Raw genomic sequence first — 18,579 nt, 5'->3', positions numbered from 1 at the left:
ACACATATACATATACATATAGTATCTTTTTATTTGAAAGAAAGAGAGAGGGAGAGATAGAAACATCAATGAAGAGAGAGCTCACTGATTGGCTGCCTCCTGCATGTTGGATATATATTATTATGAGTGATCCAGTTTGTCTCCATCCTGGCTAGCACTTAGTGTTGTCACTATTTTGTGTGTGTGGTCTGGATTTGCATTTTCCTGATGGATAATGATGCTGAATAGTTCCCCATGTCCTTTTTGTTATTTATATATCCTTTTCAGTAAAATGTCTGCTCATGTCTTTTGCTAGCTCCTAATTTAGATTTTTAAAATTATTATGGAGTTTTGAGAGTTCTTTATATATTCTAAGAACTAGGTTCTTTGTCCCTTAGTCCACAGCCTGACATTTTACCTACTTCAGATGGTGTTTTGCAGAGCAAATTTTTAATTCATCAATTTTTCCTTTATGGAGATTGTACTTCTGTGTCAAGTCTTTGGTGTCAAGAACTCTGCCTTTATTACAACTAAAGAAAATACTTTTTCAGCACTATTTGTCATGTTTTTAGTTATAAACAAGTAAACAAATACGTTATAGGCAGCACAACATAATACAGAGACTAATAATCACACCTAGAGTGAGAAGACCAGAATTCTAATACCAATTCCCACAAAGTCCCAAGATCTTGGGCAACTTTCTTAATCTAAAACTTGGTTTCCTTTAAATATAAAATGAACATAAAATTATCAGTTATGCTGCCAAATAACATGGTATTAAAAACAAATGCTATCATTACAAGGTGGTAAGACAAGCGCAGAATATAAATAAAGTTTGGGGGTGAGGGGAGGCAGAAAACACACCAGCCACAAAAACCAGAGGACTGGTTAAGACAGCTTTTATTGTTCCTTTCAGCTCTGAAATTCTAGAACTGATTTTAGCTGAGAAGACTAAAACAGGTTTCATGGTAATATCTGAAAGACAGGATTTTATCAGATTACATTTTCTAATTTTATGTAAAATATATTTAAAGATGGGCTTAAGATGGCAAGTGGAAGGATGATATAGATGTAAATCTATAGAACTTACACTCTCTAGAGAAGTTCTTGTCCAGATAAATATTTGGAGGGCCAACATCGAGTTCAGTGTTTCACTCACTGGCTCCATCCTCATGGAGGTCACAAAGATTCCACTGCTCCTGATCTGACTCACTCCCTACCCCTCACGGAAATATTTAATTTAAAAGATAATTCCTACAACTAAGGAGGTTTTTATTATTACCAACTAGAGGCCTGGTGCATGAATTCGTGCACGGGTGGGGTGGGGGGTCCCTTGGCCTGGCTGGCGACCGAGGCCTATGGGGGGGTGGCCACAGGAGGTTGGCAGGCCGGGGGTGGGGGGAAAGGGGGAGGAGCCATGGGTGGATGACCAGCCAGCCAGGGGGGGATGGGCCACGGGAGGTTGGCTGGCTGGGGGAGAGGGGGGTCGGGAGAGGGACCACAGGTTAGCTAGCCGGGGGGAGGGGCCATGGGAGGTTGGCTGTGGGAGCCCACTGACTTACCAGGGGGCAGCTCCTGCGTTGAGCGTCTGCCCCCTGGTGGTCAGTGTGTGTCATAGTGGCTGGTTGACTGGTCGTTCGGTTGTAACGGTCACTTAGGCTTTTATGATTATAGATGATTCTACTGACCTTTCCCCACATAAAGCTCATAGAATATATTTCAAAGAAGGCAGCTACATAGTTAAAAGAAAAATAATAATCAGGTATCATTTAAGGCTTGACACTGAATTAATTCTTGAATTAAAATAAAATTACCTGTAGCAGCCCTCCATCATCAAAACGCAGTACTTCTATTATGCTCTCCGACTGAATAAATGCTGTGAAGGAAACAAAACATACTATCATTTAAAGAAACATAAATTTTATTTAAAATATTTTTACCTTGAAATTAATTGCTACAATTTTTATATTTTAAAAATATACTGCTTGATGGCGATAGTTAAAGAGGAAAATATGACTAATACTTCAGGGTTTTAGCAACAATGGAATGCTTTAAAATAAAACAACACAACTCAATTAGAAACTAGTTTTAAATAAACTACAGGCTGTGTAAACCACTTGCAAAATATCTATTCCTACTATACAGCCAGAAAGAACAAAATAGTCATATTCAACTAATGTAGCTGATTATTTACACTGATAGATTACTAGAAATAACACAAACACATAGCAAAGATCACTCGAGGATTGTATTTCCCCAAAAAATGATAAACTGACATTTTATATCATCTGCTCTTTTAGAAGGATGATATGACTTGAGATCAAAAGTCAAAACAGGCTTGGTAGGGATGGGCGAGGAAAATGGAAAAAAGAGGTTATTCTGTTCCAAGAAACCGAGCACAATGCAAAGCCAAGATACAAAGCTAACACACTTTTACCACATAATCCAGCAATTATGTTCCTAGATATTCACCCAACTGACTTGAAAATATATGTCCATAAAAATCTGCATGCAATTCCTTACAGCAGCTTTATTCATCATCACAACTGGACACCATCAAGATGTCCTACAGGTAACTAGACAAGCTATAGTACATCCATACAATGAACTACTAGTTGGTGGTAAGAAGTAAAAGAAAAGGCTACCTACACACTGTATGATTCCAAGTATATGACATTCTGGAAAAGGAAATACTGTACAGATGGTAAAAAGATCAGTGGTTGGTAGGGGTTTGGATAGAGTAAGAAAAGGCTGAAAAAGTGAAGCACAGCAAATTTTTCTGGGCAGTGAAGTTACAGTACTCTACATGACACTGCAATGTAGACAGATGGCACTGCATTTGTCAAACCAGAACTCTACAGCACAAACAGTGAACCTAATGTGTGCAATTTAAAAAAATATTTAGGAAATGGCTTGTGTGGCTCAGTTGATTGGAGTGTTGTCCCGTACAACAAAAGGTGACAGGTTTGATTCCTGATCAGGGCACATACCCAGGATTCGGGTTCAGACCCCAGTTGTACAGGAGGCAACTGATTGATGTTCTCTTACATGATGTTTCTTTCTCTCTTCCCCTCTCTCAAATCAATAAAAATATATTCTTGGGTGAGGATTTTTAAAAATTCATAAATGGAGATCAAGGGATCCCATACTGGAATGCAGAAGGTAACAAACAAAACAATTTAACGATATTACAAATGTATGAAACCAACTCACTAGAGGGGGGCAGGATGAGGAAAGATGCTAATATAAATAATTTGGAAATCAGTGGAATCTGTAAGACTACAAGCAAAAGAAACTACAAAGGCACTGTATTCTAGCTGACAAAGTTATTTCCCACAGGGGTTTGGGTTAATGATTCTAATGCTGATACATGTATACTGAAATTGAACAATTAAGTACGTGGAAGGTAGTGGGAGTTAAATTTCTCACTGTTGGGATAAGAGTTTACAAAAAAGCAAAGGAAGGGGACTAGAATAATCTATGTGGTAATGGATTAGAGTTGGCAACATCAGTATGTTCAGCATATACAGATATAGATGACTCCATACAGAAATTTATGGGTGTGTATGTACACAGGTCAGTGTACACACATACATTTCCCTGCTCTGTCCGCTGAGAAGGCCTAGACGTAATTGCATCCTAGGAGCAAAGGGCACACTGAGCACCCAGGTCTTGGTTTCTAACACCATCCTCCACCAAAAGGAACCAGGGCTTTCTGGAGAGGTGGCTAATCTAGGGCCAGGGCAGGAGAAATACAGGATGAAACTGGAGCATCCTGTTGTGCCAGAAAGCGAGAAAGTGCTAAAAACCAAAAAACCTACATTGATTGGAATATGTTATAGGAACAGAAAGAGTTCCCAAATGGCCAAAGCTAAAACAACTTGAGCAGTAATATAAAGTTATAACCCAAAGTATAAAATATCCATGAGTCCATACTAATATAAATAAATAAGTGAATAAATAAATAAGTGGGGGAGAAGAGACAAAACTCCTAGACTGAAGAATTCTAAATAATTTATACAGAAACTCTTGGTGGAGTGTAACTCCCTATTCTTTAAGCCTGGGATACACACTGTGATTTCCTTCCAAAGAAAACAATATAGGAAGGAAGGAAAAAATAGTAAATTCACAATGGAGAACATTACCTTAGTTAGATGATCAAGGTCAGTTTCCACAGTGAAAGGTCATGTTGATAGTATGTACCCTTGAAATGCTTTATAATAAAAATGGCACTTTTATGTCTGTGGTCTTCCTCCCAAAATCACTTAGCCCCAGTCTCATTGTGAGAAAAACATCAGACAAATCTCACTGAGAGACATTCTACAAAGTACCTGACCAGCACTCCAGAAAACTGTCAAGGACATAAAAAAACAAGAAATGTCTGAGAAACTGTCCCAGACCAGAGGAGCCTCAGGGGACATAACTACTAAATGTAATGGGGTATCTTCAATAGGATCCTAGAAAAGAAAAAGGAAATTAGGTAAAAGCTAAGGAAATCTGAATAAAACATGGGCACTTCACTTAATAATAATGTATTAATACTGGTTCATTAATTGTAATAAGAAGTACACATTAAGGGAAGATGTTAATTATAGGGAAAACTGGATAAGAGTATATACAGGAACTCTGTACTATCTCTGAAATATTTATATAAAGCTTGGATTGTTCGAAAATAAAAAGTTAATTTTTAAAAAGCACAAAACAGTGGTGTTTCAATTGGCTCCTCATTTTTGGTCTTTGGGCATTCAGGGAAGAAACTTGCTGTCTAATCCCATACACCTGGTATATGGCTAAAGCTGAAAGTCAAGCAGCAGAATGAGATATTAGCTAATTAGATCACTGTACATAATTAAGTGTTTTCCTGCCTTCGAGCATCACTTTCCTCTTATTCTAGTAATCACATACAGATTTTACTTTGGGAAACCCACCTCCTCCATTGCTGTGTTTCTCTTTAACCACATTGCCAACCTGTTGGTAAAATTTCCCAGAGCTGAGAGACCAGAGAAAGAGGCTAACAAGTCCATCATTAAATCAAGAGTTTATTAAGGTAACTTACATATGAGGAGTGTCTTGAGCGGACAAGAGAACATGGATATCCTCTGCCTCTGTAGCAGGTGCTAACGAGTTATATAGAACAGGACAGGATGCATCGGGGCACAGGAGCGAGAGCAGCTCCAGGTAAGGAAAATCCACCTTAGGAGCTTGCCTTGGGCAGAAGGGAGGGATAAGTTTCTGAGGGGATTTAGGGGAAGTGATGTCTGTTCTGGGTCCAGCAGTTGTCACATCATATTTCAGTCTCTTCTCCATACAACCTGTTCTACTCCTGCTCATTCCCCACCAGTTCTTAGTATACAGAGAACATTCAATGAATATTAAGTGCATGAATGAAATCCCATCTTTTTGCTCAGGTATAAGTTGGTATTTGCATTAACTGGTGCAAATGATTTCTTTCTGGTTGTTGTCTCTAGTCCTAGCTTGTAGATGAATTTCAAACTTAGGTCAGAGCTAATGACTCCAAAGGAATTACTGACAGAGTACATTGGGAGTGCAAAGAACATCTCTACAGTGATAAGCTGTTCAGAAGAAATGACTGTGAATATAGAAGATTCTGCCCAGCTCCCCCATTTCTCATCCCTTTCCTCACCTGTTAACATAAACTGAAATTTCAGCTAATCCAGAAAGTGTATTTTTGTTAATACTCCTACTGAAGACAGATTTATTGATGTAAGAAGAACACAAGAAACTATTAAGAATTAATTGGCTAGCCAGATGCTCTCAATGTAGGCAACAAAAAGTAGGAGCTCCTAGTTAGAAACTTTCCATTTATTTAATAGAGAAAACCAAGAAGAAAGTACTGGAAACATACTGTATTTGGTGGCTGCTATCATTGCATAAATTTCCATCATCAAACTAGAAGATCAGACTTACCTGGTCTTTATCTAACTAACTGATCTTTTTAAAAACCAGATTAAAGAAAAGCCATGACTTGGAAGGGTCCCCAAATCCTGTGTCAAAGAGCCACCTTGCCTGAAATCCTTTTCTCATGGCTGGTGTATTCTCCGTCAAGTATCAGTCTTAAAACCACCCCAGAGAGGCCCTCTGTGACTGTTTCAAGCAGTTCCCTGTTATTTTATCACAATCTGTAACTAGTTCCTGGTTTGCTTATTTTGCCATCTATGCCTAGGACAAAGTCTGAAAGATGAAAGATAAGAAATATTGGATAAAATAATGGCATTACTACTTCAAAATTAATCATCACTAATGACATTAATATATCTTTCATAGTTATACTTGCTCAGGATTTTGTTTCAGCAAAATGCTCAATAATAAAATTTTTTAAACATTCTGAACTAGTTTTGTATGAACCTCTCTATAAAGATACTTTATGATTGAAATTTTATTCCTTACCTTGCTAGTTTTCTTATCTGAAAGATGTAAGATACATCTAATTTATCTACTTTCCACATTAAAAGTACAAAGGGATTTATGAAAGAAACCCAATAAAAAAGTATAATTACTGAAATTCCCCAACTTTTAATGAAGTAGTATAAGAAACATAAAGAAATGACAAAATATGGCCCATACACAGGAAAAAATGCAATAAACAGAAACTGTCCCTGCAGAAGTCCAGATATAACTCTTACTAAATAAAAATATTAAATAAGCTTTTGAAAGTATGTTAGTAAATAAATAATAAAAGGAAAAAAAATAAAGAAAATGATGTCTCACCAAATAGAAAATACCAATAAAGAGGAAGCAATTAGAAAAAAAAATACAAATAGAAATTTGGGCCCTAACCTGTTTGGCTCAGTGGATAGAGCATCGGCCTGCGGACTGAAGGGTCCCAGGTTCGATTCCGGTCAAGGGCATGTACCTTGGTTGCGAGCACATCTCCAGTGGGGGGTGTGCAGGAGGCAGCTGATCGATGTTTCTCTCTCATCGATGTTTCTAACTCTCTATCCCTCTCCCTTCCTCGCTGTAAAAAATCAATAAAATATATTTTTTTAAAAAGAAATTTGGAAATTAAAAGTACGATAAATGAAGTAAAAAATGCACCAAAGGAACTCAATAGCATATTTCAATAATGTGGAAGAAAGAACGAGCAAACATGAAAATAGGTTGAGATTATCTAGTCTGAGAAATAAAAATGAAGAAAAAAATGAACAAAGCCTCAATGACCTATATGAGATACTATCAAGAATACCACCAACAGTTGCACAATTGGTGTCCCAGAAGAAAAGGAAAGGAGAAGGGGTAGGAAAAATATTTGAATAGGCGGTATTAATCTGAACAAAACAAAACTGATATAAATTAAGGTGTTAATTGTTATGCCCAGGACAATCATTAAAAAAAGACAACAAAAATGTTACTAGAGACAAAAGACATCAAAAAGATATAACAATTATAAACATATATGTACCTAACAAGAGAACTCCAAAATACAAGAAGCAAAAACTGACAGAAATGTTAAGGAGAAACAAGAAATTCAACAAAAATACTAGGAGAATTCAATATCCGACCTTTAAAAATGGATAGAAAAACTACGCAAAATATCAACAATGAAATTACAATAAACCTGAACAACACTAGGAACCAATTAGATCTAAGATCATCAATAGAACACTCCAACAATAGAATATATATTTTACTAAGTGTACATGAAACGTTCTCCAAGACAGACAATGTTAGGCTATAAAACAAGTCCTAAAAACTTTAAAGGGAATGAGGTCATACAAAGCATGTTCTCCAACCATAATGGAGTAAAATTACAAATCAATAGAGAGAAATAAAAAATATGTGGTAATTAAAAACAGGCCTAAATAATCAATGTGTCAAATAAGAAATCAAAAGGAAAATTAGAAAATATTTTGTATTAAAAACAAAACCACAAGTTACCATAACTTATAAGATATAGGTAAAGAAGTGCTCAGGAGAAAATTTACAGCTGTACATGCTTATATTAAAAGGAAACAAATATCTCAAATTAATAACCTAACCTAACCATTTTAAGAAACTAGAAAAAGAAGAGCAATCTAAACCCAAAATAAGTAGAAAAAAGGATATAATACAAATTAGAGTAGGAATAAAATTGAGAACAGAAAATAAAAAAAAATAATCAAACAAAAATTTGGTTCCTTGAAAACATCAACAAAATTAACAAACTTTTTAGGTAGGCTGAAAATAATTCATGAATGAAACGGAACTAATCTTACAGAGATAAAAAGGGTTTACCAGCCTTATAGGAGTAAAGGGGTAAGAGGATAACTAGGAAAAATGTGCACCAATAAATCAGATAGACTAGATGAAATGGACAAATAACTAGAAACACAGGAACTACTGAAATTAACTCAAGAATAGAAAATCTGAATAGACCTATAACATGATTAAATTAGTAATCAAATATCTGCCCATGAAGCAGGGGTGGGGAATGTCTGGCCGTCGGGCCAAATAGGCCCGTGAAATCATTTGATCTGACACTGTCAAGGCATTAGGGGTGAGTTAAATGTTTGACCAAATACAGCAGGCTAATTTTTAGGTTGATAATTTTGTATGGCCCGCGAATGATGCTATAGATATCCAAATGGTCCTTGGCAGAAAAAAGGTTCCCCACCCCTGCCATAAAGAAAAGCCTAGAGACAGATGGCTTCATTGGTGAATTCTACAAAATATTTTAAAAAGGACTAACACCAATGCTTTATAAACTCTTGCAAAAAGTAATGGAGAAGGAAACACTTCCCAACTTATTCTATGAGGCCCTAATAATGATACCAAACTCAAGATAAATTTATCACAAGAAAAGGAAATTACTGATTATATATCCCATAACATAAAAGCCTAATATGCAAATTGTTCGACTGGGAGTTCGACCGCTCACTATGACATGCACTGACCACCAGGGGGTGGCGCAGAACATGGCGGGCATCAGCAACACGGTGCTGGCAGCAGACAGCAGTGGAGGCACTGCCGGCCCCAATGAGAGTGGGACCACGGCAGGATGGTGGAGCAGGTGAGCGGGTGGTGCCAGGCCAAGGCAGGTGCGAGCTGGGGCCCGATTGCCCTGCCGATCGCCCCTGTGGCGGTGGCAGGGCTGCCACCTGGCCCCGAGGAGTTGAGGAAGCCGGGCGGGGGGCCCAGCCCTGACCAATCACCCCGCAGACGGCGACCAGCGGTGGCAGGGGACAGGGCTGCCAACCATCTCCCAGGCACTGAGGGAGCCAGGCAGGGGGGCCTAGCCCCGATCAATCACCCCGCAGGCAGGATGATGGAGCAGGTGAGGGGGCAGTGCCAGGCCACGGCTGGGTGCCAGGCGGTGCTGCGGGCTGTGAGGCTGAGGACACAAGCTGGGGCTGTGAGCCTGGAGGCGCAAGCTGGGGCCCGATCCCTGCAGGCCACCCCGAGGGACCCCAGCCGTGCATGAATTTGTGCACCGGGCCTCTAGTCTCTTATAAATATGGTTATCAAGTATCCAACAGTATACAAGCAAACTATATCCAGCAAAATATGCAGAGGATTATATACCACTAGAGGCCCAGGGCACGGTTAAATCGTGCGCGTGTAGGGTCCCCTAGGTCTAGCCTGCCATCAGGACCATGTTCACCACCCCGTGATGCCTCGCACGCTCTGTGGATGCTGCTGATGCCTCTATTTTCTGAATCTTTTCTTAAAAGGTTGCCTGAATGGCACGTTAAATACTTTGTAACTATGAAACAAAATGTAACTTGACTCCAGAAGAACTTAGGCTTAATAGTTCTTTCACTACAGAAAGTCACTTGTTAGTGTGCACGTGTGTGGACAAGAAGAACCAACAGCAAATGATAAAGCAAATGGGGCAAACTGCCAACAATAAGTCAATCTGAGTAAAAACATTTTTTATTCTATTTTGATTCTTAGAAATTTTCTGAAAGTTCAAAAATATTTCTAATATAAAGTTTACAAGAAAGAAAATCACCTTGCAACTTCTAAAAATGTGATTGTTTAAACACCCTCTTTTAAAAAGCCTTCTGTCAAGCAATAGTAAACTCCTTATGTTACATTGCAAGTACTGGATATATAGGTGCTTGGTATCCAAACTGCTGCCACAAATTAATTGTGATAATAATAAAAAATCAGCAAACTGACTAGCCTCTAGCAAGACTGATACGCCAAAAAAAGAAAAAACAAAAATCACCAACACCAGGAAAGACAAAAATCACCAATACCAGGGGTAGCACTACAGCATTACAAGATCAACAAAAGAATACCATGAACAACTTTGTGATCATAAATTCGACAACTTGCAAAACAATGGACCAATTCACCAAAATCCCCAAATACCAAAGCTCAACCAAGACGAAACAGATGGACAGCATGCACCTATAGTCATGAAAAACACTGAATTTGTCCATCGAAAGATCTCCCAAAAGAGAAATTTTCATGCATAAATTACTGAAGAATTTTATCAAACATTTAAAGAAGAATTAGCACCAATTTTACATAATCTATTCCAGAAAATACAAGATGGAATACTTCCAATTTACTTTGAGGCTAGTATTACCCTAATACCAAAGCCAGACAAAAACATAAATTAAAAAACAAAACAAAAACAAAAACTACAGGCCAACATCCTTCACTAACTTAGATATAAAAATCCTTAACAAATAACTAGCAAACTGAATCTAGCAGTGTATAAAATAGAGAACTATATACCACTAGAGGCCCAATGCATGAAATTCATGCAAGAGGCTCAGCCCTTGCAGCTGTGGTGGCTGCCTAGGCCCTCACAGCCCCGGCTTCATCCAGAAGGTCATTTGGCTGTCCGGTCTAATTAGCATATTATGCTTTTATTATTATAGATAGCTGATTGGGATTAATTTCGTATATGCAAGACGAATATTTGGAAATCAGTCAATGGAATCCACCATACCAAAATTACATGATAAAAATCACTGATGAAGAAAAAGCTTTTGGCAAAATCTGGCACCCATGCATGATATAAATTCTCAGCAAACCGAGAGAACAGAATGGAATTTCCTCCACTTGATACAGTGCATCTGCAAAACAAAACAAAACAAAACAAAAACACCAACCAACCAACCAAACACCAAAAAACCTATTGCTATATCATCTCTAACAGTGAAAGAATGAATCCTTTGCTCCTAACTGGGGGAAAGGTGAGGGTACTGCTTTCACAAATCCTATCAGCACAGTATTAGAATTTCTAGCCACTGCAATAAGAAAAACAAATAAAATGCATACAGATCAATTAGGAAGGAAGAATGAAACCGTCCCTATTTACAGATGACATGAAAACCCAAAGGAATCTATGGAAAACACCAAAACTAGAGTGAGTTCAGCAAGGTAGCAGGATATAAGATCAACACACAAGAATCAGTAACAGTTTTATATACTAACATGTGGAAGCCAAAATTAAACCCAAACACCATTTACAATCAACACACAATAGAATAAAATATTTAGGTATACACTTAACAAAAATATGTACAGAATCTGCATGCCAAAAATTACAAAATGCTGATTTAAAAAACAAGACCTAAATAAATAAACACACATACTGGAGCAATCAACATAGTATAAATGTCAATACTACCCAAATTAATATACAGATTTAATGCAATTCCTATCAATGTCTCAGACACAGGACAAGCTATTCTAAAATTTACAGAGAAAGGCACACTAGTAGCTGAAATAATCTTGCGAAATAATAAAGTGGAAAAACATAATCTTGCCCTGACTGGTTTGGCTCAGTGGATGGAACGTCGGCCTGCGGACTGAAAGGTCCCAGGTTCGATTCCGGTCAAGGGCATGTACCTTGGTTGCGAGCACACCCCCAGTAGGAGGTGTGCAGAAGGCAGCTGATTGATGTTTCTCTCTCGTCAATGTTTCTAACTCTCTATCCCTCTCCCTTCCTCTCTGTAAAAAAATCAATAAAATATATTAAAAAAAAAAAAAAAGAACGTAATCTACCTCACGATATGGCTAGAGTACTCCAGGCAGTTTAGTGCAGGAGAGGCATATACTCACAGATCAATGAGACAGAGCCTGAGCTAGAACTGAACCACACAGATAAGCCTGGCTGAGTTCAAAGGTGCAGAAGCCCAGGAAGGGCAGACAGCCTTGTCAAGGAATGGTGCTAGAGCAATTGGACATCCATGAGCAAAAAAATGCCAAACATTTTAGTATCTTACAATAATCTGTTTTGCTTGTGATAAGTAGAAGTATGAAATAGTTACAATGTTCCATCAGATAATTTGTTGATTATAAAGATAACACTTTTTGTTGCTAATCCTCATCCCAGGATATTTTTTCCACTGATTTTTAGAGAGAGGGAAGGCAAGGAGGGGAGGGAGGAAGAGAGAAAAGAAAAGAGAAGAGAGAAGAGAGAAAGGGGGAGAGAAGAAATAAAAGGAGAGGGGAGAGGAGAGAGGAGGGGAGAGGGAAGAGGGGGAGGGGAGAGGGCTGAAGAATTTCTCTAAACAGAGTCCACCACTAAGTGGACTGCAAAGGATAAAGGCTGTAAAGAAACATCCTTTGAGAAAGACACAAAGATTGGTCGTCTCCTGCATGTACCCTGACCGTGACTGGGGTTAGAACTTGCAACCCAAGTATGTGCTCTTGATGGGGAATGGAACCCAAGACCCTTTGGTGGAGAGGTCGACACTATAACCACTGGGCGTGCCGACCAGGGCAAGAGAACACTTTTTTAAAAAAATTCCAATCTTTGTTTTAACTCATGTGGTTGTGATTTCCTATATTCTGATCAAACAGTTTATGAGTACAAATTAAAATTTCAAATTTCTTTCAAGGAGCTCCTACAGATAACACTTAAGTCATACTCCATAAGTGGTTAAAGGAGAAAGAAAGAATTAAAATCTGGGAAATTTTCTCGGGCATAGTAATTGTGGTGAAAACATAAATTATATTAAATTGAGAAAATGTTATAATTAGAAGAGTTAAAGAACATTTCTTCAGTAATAATGTAAACTAGATTGTTTTTACTATTAAACATGACTTTTGTCAATGCATAATTAATTTTACTCACTATCAGTCTTTAATAGCTTATTCCCTAAGTTTATAAAAATAAAATTGTCCAACAACATTAATTTAAAAATGAAATTAGATGTTCAAACAAATGTGAGATGTTTACAAAGAGAAAATAAGACTCCAAATTTGACAGATTCCAAACAACAAAAAACACACAAAAATCCTAGTATGCCTAAGTACTCAATGTTTTACTTAAATATAAATTTTAGCATTACTATAAATTTTTAAGTTTATTTATATATTTCATTATTACATGAACATAAAAATGTAGTTACACATATTTTTCTCTCTAGTACAGCAATTTCCAACCTTTTTCATCTCATGGCACATAAAACTAATTACTAAAATTGTGAGGCACACCCAAAAGTATATTACATTTTTGCCAATCTGACAAAAAAAAAAAAGTATAACTTTGATTCGCACTGACAGCTATTGTTGTATTGATTGTTGTCATTTTTTTTAATTTGAGAATCTAAGGAAAAGAGGTCAGTGCCCCTGACTAAATAGTCAGGTAATGCATGTTTAAAAAATGTTTGTGACACCCCAGTTGAAAATCACTCCTCTAGTACCTACGCATAAATCTTAATTATACCTCATCTGTCCTGGTTGCTTCAAAGCTCTAGGGATACCATTTTTGGCATTAACCTCTGACTATAAATAGAATGTACCAGCTACTCATTCGTAGTGAGGGCTAGGGTTACTTTACCATCGCATTGTGGGGCGAGTCAATTACAAACCTTAAAGTTAAGACAAGAAGCAAGTTGCCTCTTCAGACATCAGAAAAAATGTGAAGTGCTAAAACTTCTACTCCAAACGGACATACATTTATCCTGCCAATTGGTGTGGCTAACAAGTATGCTGACAAGTGAGGACGAAATTTTCAAAATTAAACCTCCAAAATACGGTTAGCTAATGCCAGAGTAGGTACTCTGGTAGTTTATTTTTAAAAAACAAAAGAAAACTTTTACAGGAAGCTACTGCACATAAGCACTGTGCTTGGGGTTAAGGCTGGGCACTGCCTGTCCTCGAGGAGCTCACAAAACTAAGATGGGACACAGACAAATGAAGTACTGGGGCTCCGGGTGCACTGACTCCACCAAATCCAGCTCCAAGAGGCTGCGAATGCTTCTAAGGGTAACCATGATTTTCCATTTCAATGAGGTGACCAAGGCTATATATTCTGCATTCTTTCAAGGATACAGCAACTCTATTTTCTTAGAGTATATAAATTCCTGCGTTTTTTACTTCTTATCTAGCTTCTTTTTTTTTTTTTTTTTTTACAGCTTATAGCAGCCTGCTCCAGGAGAGAAGAGCTGCTTGGCACCAGCTAGGTCAGGTGTCCCCTGTAAATCTACAAATTTCCCTTCTGCTCCCCTTCCCTTCCCTCATGGGAGAGATGGCATGCCCACAACCCCTCCCCCTGATCTCTGTTCTGCTTTTCCTCTCCATCCTTCTAAAAACCTCTGCCTGCACTGAGATATTAAGATGGGTTTTTAAGGACTGGGAAAAGTCCATCTTCTTGAGATGCCAGCACGCAAATAAACCTCATTCCTTAGTACCAGCACCTGTCTCACTAGATTGGCTTTCGAGTTTGCCTGTCGTTGCAGCAGGCAGCAGAACCTGGGTTCGGTTACACAAGCAGTGGTTACATGAGAAAGGCAAGCAAGAGTCAGATAGATGTGCATTACCAGAAAGCCCAAGGCAAAAGAATTAGAGGTGTGAGAAATGATGGTACTCTCAGAAAATAACGGTCATGTAGTAGGTCTGAAATTTAGGGAGCACTGGGAGGAATTAAAGAAGCTGAAGAGGGAGATAGAGGCTGAGCCATACCCCATGCTAGGCTATCTTATATAAGTTATGTGCTATTTTTCCCATTTTGTAGTAACATGACCCAGGTCACATCAGCTGGTAAATGGCAGGTCAAGATGAAAGCTCAGGTCTGTTTTTCTACAAAGTTCAAGCTTAGGCTGCCTCTCAACAATCCTCCATACTTTGGTAGTGGGGGAAGTGTCATGCAACAAGATTGGCTGCTTGAAGGAAGAAAAATCCCATGCCGAACTAGTATAATAACTAACCCTTAAACAGGTCATTAAAACAGCAATTCTCAACGTAGTGTCCTTGGATTCCTGCACTGAATCACCTGAACACTCAGTACAATGGAGGCTCTGGGCCTCCTCCTAAACCTTCTGAATCACATTCTCTGGGACTCAGTCTGGGCGTTCGTACATACGCTCTGGAGGTCAGTGATGTAAATGTCTTTTCCACTGAAGCTAGGTGGATGCCAGATTTGAAGGGGAGTATGAAGGCAAAGGCTTAATTCAACTTTGGACATACAGGACTTGAGATGGACAATGGAGTATGCAAGTGAAAATGCTGATGCAGACAGTCCCAGGGCAATATCTGAACTTGGGGAGAAGTCACATCTAACTAGAGATACCCACAGAGATGAAAAATGAAGAAAAAGTTACCAAAGAAAGTCCATACTGTTTTCCATAGTGGCTGCACCAGCTTGGATTCCCACTAGCAGTGTACTAGGGTTCCCTTTTCTCCACATCCTTGCACTTGTCATTGCTGATTTGCTGATGGCAGCCATTCTGGCAGGTGTGAAGTGATACTTCATTGTCATCTTAATTTGCATCTCTGATGATTAGTGACTTTCAGCAGTTTTTCTCGTCTCTTGGCCATCTGTATGTCCACTTTGGAGAAGTGTCTACTTAGGTCCTCTGCCCATTTTTAACTTGGATTGTTTGTCTTCCTTCTAAGCCAGTGGTTCTCACCTTGGCTGCACATTAGAATCACCGGAGGCCCAGAAATCAGAATTTTAAAAAGATTCCCAGGTGATTCTAATGTGCAGCCAAGGTTGAGAACCACTGTTCTAAGCTGTATGAGTTCTTTATATATTTTGGAAATTAACATCTTTTCAAATGTATCATTGGCAAATATGTTCTCCCATACAATGGGCTCCCTTTTCATTTTGTTGATGGTTTCTTTTGCTGTGTAAACGCTTTTTATTTTGATGTAGCCCCATTTGTTTATTTTCTCTTTTGTTTCCCTTGTCATTTGACCAGTGATCCCACTTCTAGGAATATATCCTAAGAAACCCGAAACACATATCAGAAAGAATATATGCACCCCTATGTTCATAGCAGCACAATTACAATAGCTAAGATCTGGAAACAGGCAAAGTGCTCATTAGTAGATGGATAAAAAAGTGGTGGTATATTTACACCATGGAATACTATGCAGTTGTAAAAAAGGATCTCTTACCCTTTGAAATAACATGGAAGGACCTGGAGTACATCGTGCTAAGCCAGTGGTTCTCAACCTTCCTAATGCCGCAACCCTTTAATACAGTTCCTCATGTTGTGGTGATCCCCAACCATACAATTATTTTCGTGGCTACTTCATAACTATAATTTTGCTACTGTTATGAATTGTAATGTAAATATCTGATATGCAGGATGTATTTTCATTATTACAAATTGAACATAATTAAAGCATAGTGATTAATCACAAAAACAATATGTAATTATATATGTGTTTTCTGATGGTCTTAGGCGACCCCTGTGAAAGGGGGTCACGACCCACAGGTTGAGAACCGCTGTGCTAAGCAAAATTAGCCAGAGAAAGACAATTATCATATGATCTCACTCGTATGTGGAATCTAATGAACAAAATAAACTGATGAACAAAATAGATCCATAGACATAGAAACATGGAACAGACTGACAAATCAAAGAGAGAAGGTGGGGATGGGTGGGTGAATGGGTGGGGAGAGTCCTAAGGCTGTATGTGTGTGCAGGGTGGAGGGGGTCAATAGGGAAAAAGGGGAACATCTGTAATACGTTCAACAATAAAGATAATTTTTTTTAAAAGAACTGAAATTCAAATTAAAAAAATAAAACAAAAAGTTACCAAGGAAGAAATAGTAGAGCTGAATCCTATAGTTTAATTTAATACAAGGCAGAATCTCCCTCAGGCAGCAGTGGAGCTACTGATGGTAGAATATCTGAGAAACAGAGACAGAAAAGCAGAGCAGGTGTCATGGAAGCCAAGAGGGAGGAGGGTTCAACAGTGTCAAAGGTTATCATACAGAGAGGATGAGGGAAGGGGAGGCAAAGTCTTTAAAATAAGTCACCAGATTTGGTCAATTGGAAGACACTGGTCAGTCTTGAGACAGGTTTCTGAGTGTCAGAGCAGAAGCCAGACTATATAACATGGTTGCCTCAGAGGATTAAGAGAAGGGGGGAAAGTTTGCCTTGGAAATGCTCTTTCTAAAGACTGAAGTAAAGACACATGTGGGTGAAGAGACATAAACTGAAGTCAGCGGGTCTGTCTTCAATAAGTTAAGACTTAAGGTCATGTTTTGGGGGTAAGGAAGGGGTGAGGGAGAGAGGGACAAGCCTGTACAACCACTGCTTCAGCCACAGGGTAAAGACTGCACAGCCTCAACTCTCAAACAGGAAAACATTTTCTGCCAAAACTTTTACTGTAGAACACTTTAAACCTACAGAAAAATGATATTGTCAAACTTGTTTTAGTACATTCTCCTTCTATGTATATTTATTTGTTTACTGGCCATTTAAAAGTAGGCTACAGTTACCACAGCATTTCCCAGTAAATACTTCAGCATGTATTCTCTAAGAATAATGACATTCAACACAATCACAATTCTATTATCACATACATGTAGACTCACACTGATATAGTATTAAAAATACGTAGTCCAGCCCGGCATAGCTCAGTGGTTGAGCACTGACCTATGAACCAGGAGGTCATGGTCCGATTTCGAGTTAGAACACAAGCCTGGGTTTCGGGCATGATCACCAGTAGGGCACATGCAGGAGACAGCCAATCAATGATTCTCTTTCATCATTGATGTTTCTATCTCTCCCTTTTCCTTCCTCTCTGAAATTTAAGTTTTAATTATCCACCCAATTTGAAGTCCAGATCTAATCAAGGATCGTGCATTACAATTGGCTGTAATGTTTCTTTAGTCTCCTTTAAATCAAAATTCTCTTCATTTTTTTGTCTTTCATGACATATTTTTGAAGAACCAAGACCAATATTTTACAGAATGTCCTGCAATCTTGATTTGCTTTTACTGTGTCCTCATGATTTAGATTCACATTAAACATTTTTGGCAAGAATAATATATAGAGGAGAAACTAAGATGGCGGCATAAACACCGGGAAATTGCTGCCTCTCACAACAACTTCAAAAAAACAACATAAAGACAAAACGGACATCATCCAGAACTACAGGAAAGCTGGCTGAGTGGAAATTCTACAACTAGAAGGAAAGAAAAGCACACTGAGAGCCAGAGGAGCTGCGGAGGTGGAGTGCAGAGGTACGGAGGCTCGCGCGCGCAGAAAGGGGCTGGCACCTGAGGACGCGGCTGTCTTTTTGAATCGGGAGGGAGTCACAAGCTCCCTACTGCTCTGAACTCCGGTTCCAGGAAGTCTCTGGGGACCCAGGACTCATACGGGGAGAAACTGGACTGTCTGGCAGCGGGCAGAACTCGAAACTTGAGGTCGGCTTTCCCTCAGAGGTGCTTGC

General features: G+C 38.7%; 1 protein-coding gene across 2 annotated transcripts in view; it reads right to left on the bottom strand.

Moving 5' to 3' along the window:
* Window positions 1-18,579, bottom strand: part of TMEM131 (transmembrane protein 131) — a 194,646-nt gene that overhangs the window by 134,373 nt on the left and 41,694 nt on the right. For both annotated transcript variants that reach the window (XM_059659035.1, XM_059659036.1), the window contains exon 2: window positions 1,794-1,855. In XM_059659035.1, the coding sequence (XP_059515018.1) occupies window positions 1,794-1,855 (62 nt within the window). The remainder of the gene's footprint in view (window positions 1-1,793; window positions 1,856-18,579) is intronic.

Source organism: Myotis daubentonii, chromosome 12 (genome assembly GCF_963259705.1).
Source record: "Myotis daubentonii chromosome 12, mMyoDau2.1, whole genome shotgun sequence".
Lineage (NCBI taxonomy): Eukaryota > Metazoa > Chordata > Mammalia > Chiroptera > Vespertilionidae > Myotis > Myotis daubentonii.
The sequence above is the reverse complement of the archived record's forward strand: the minus strand, read 5'-3'. Positions and strand labels throughout refer to the sequence as shown.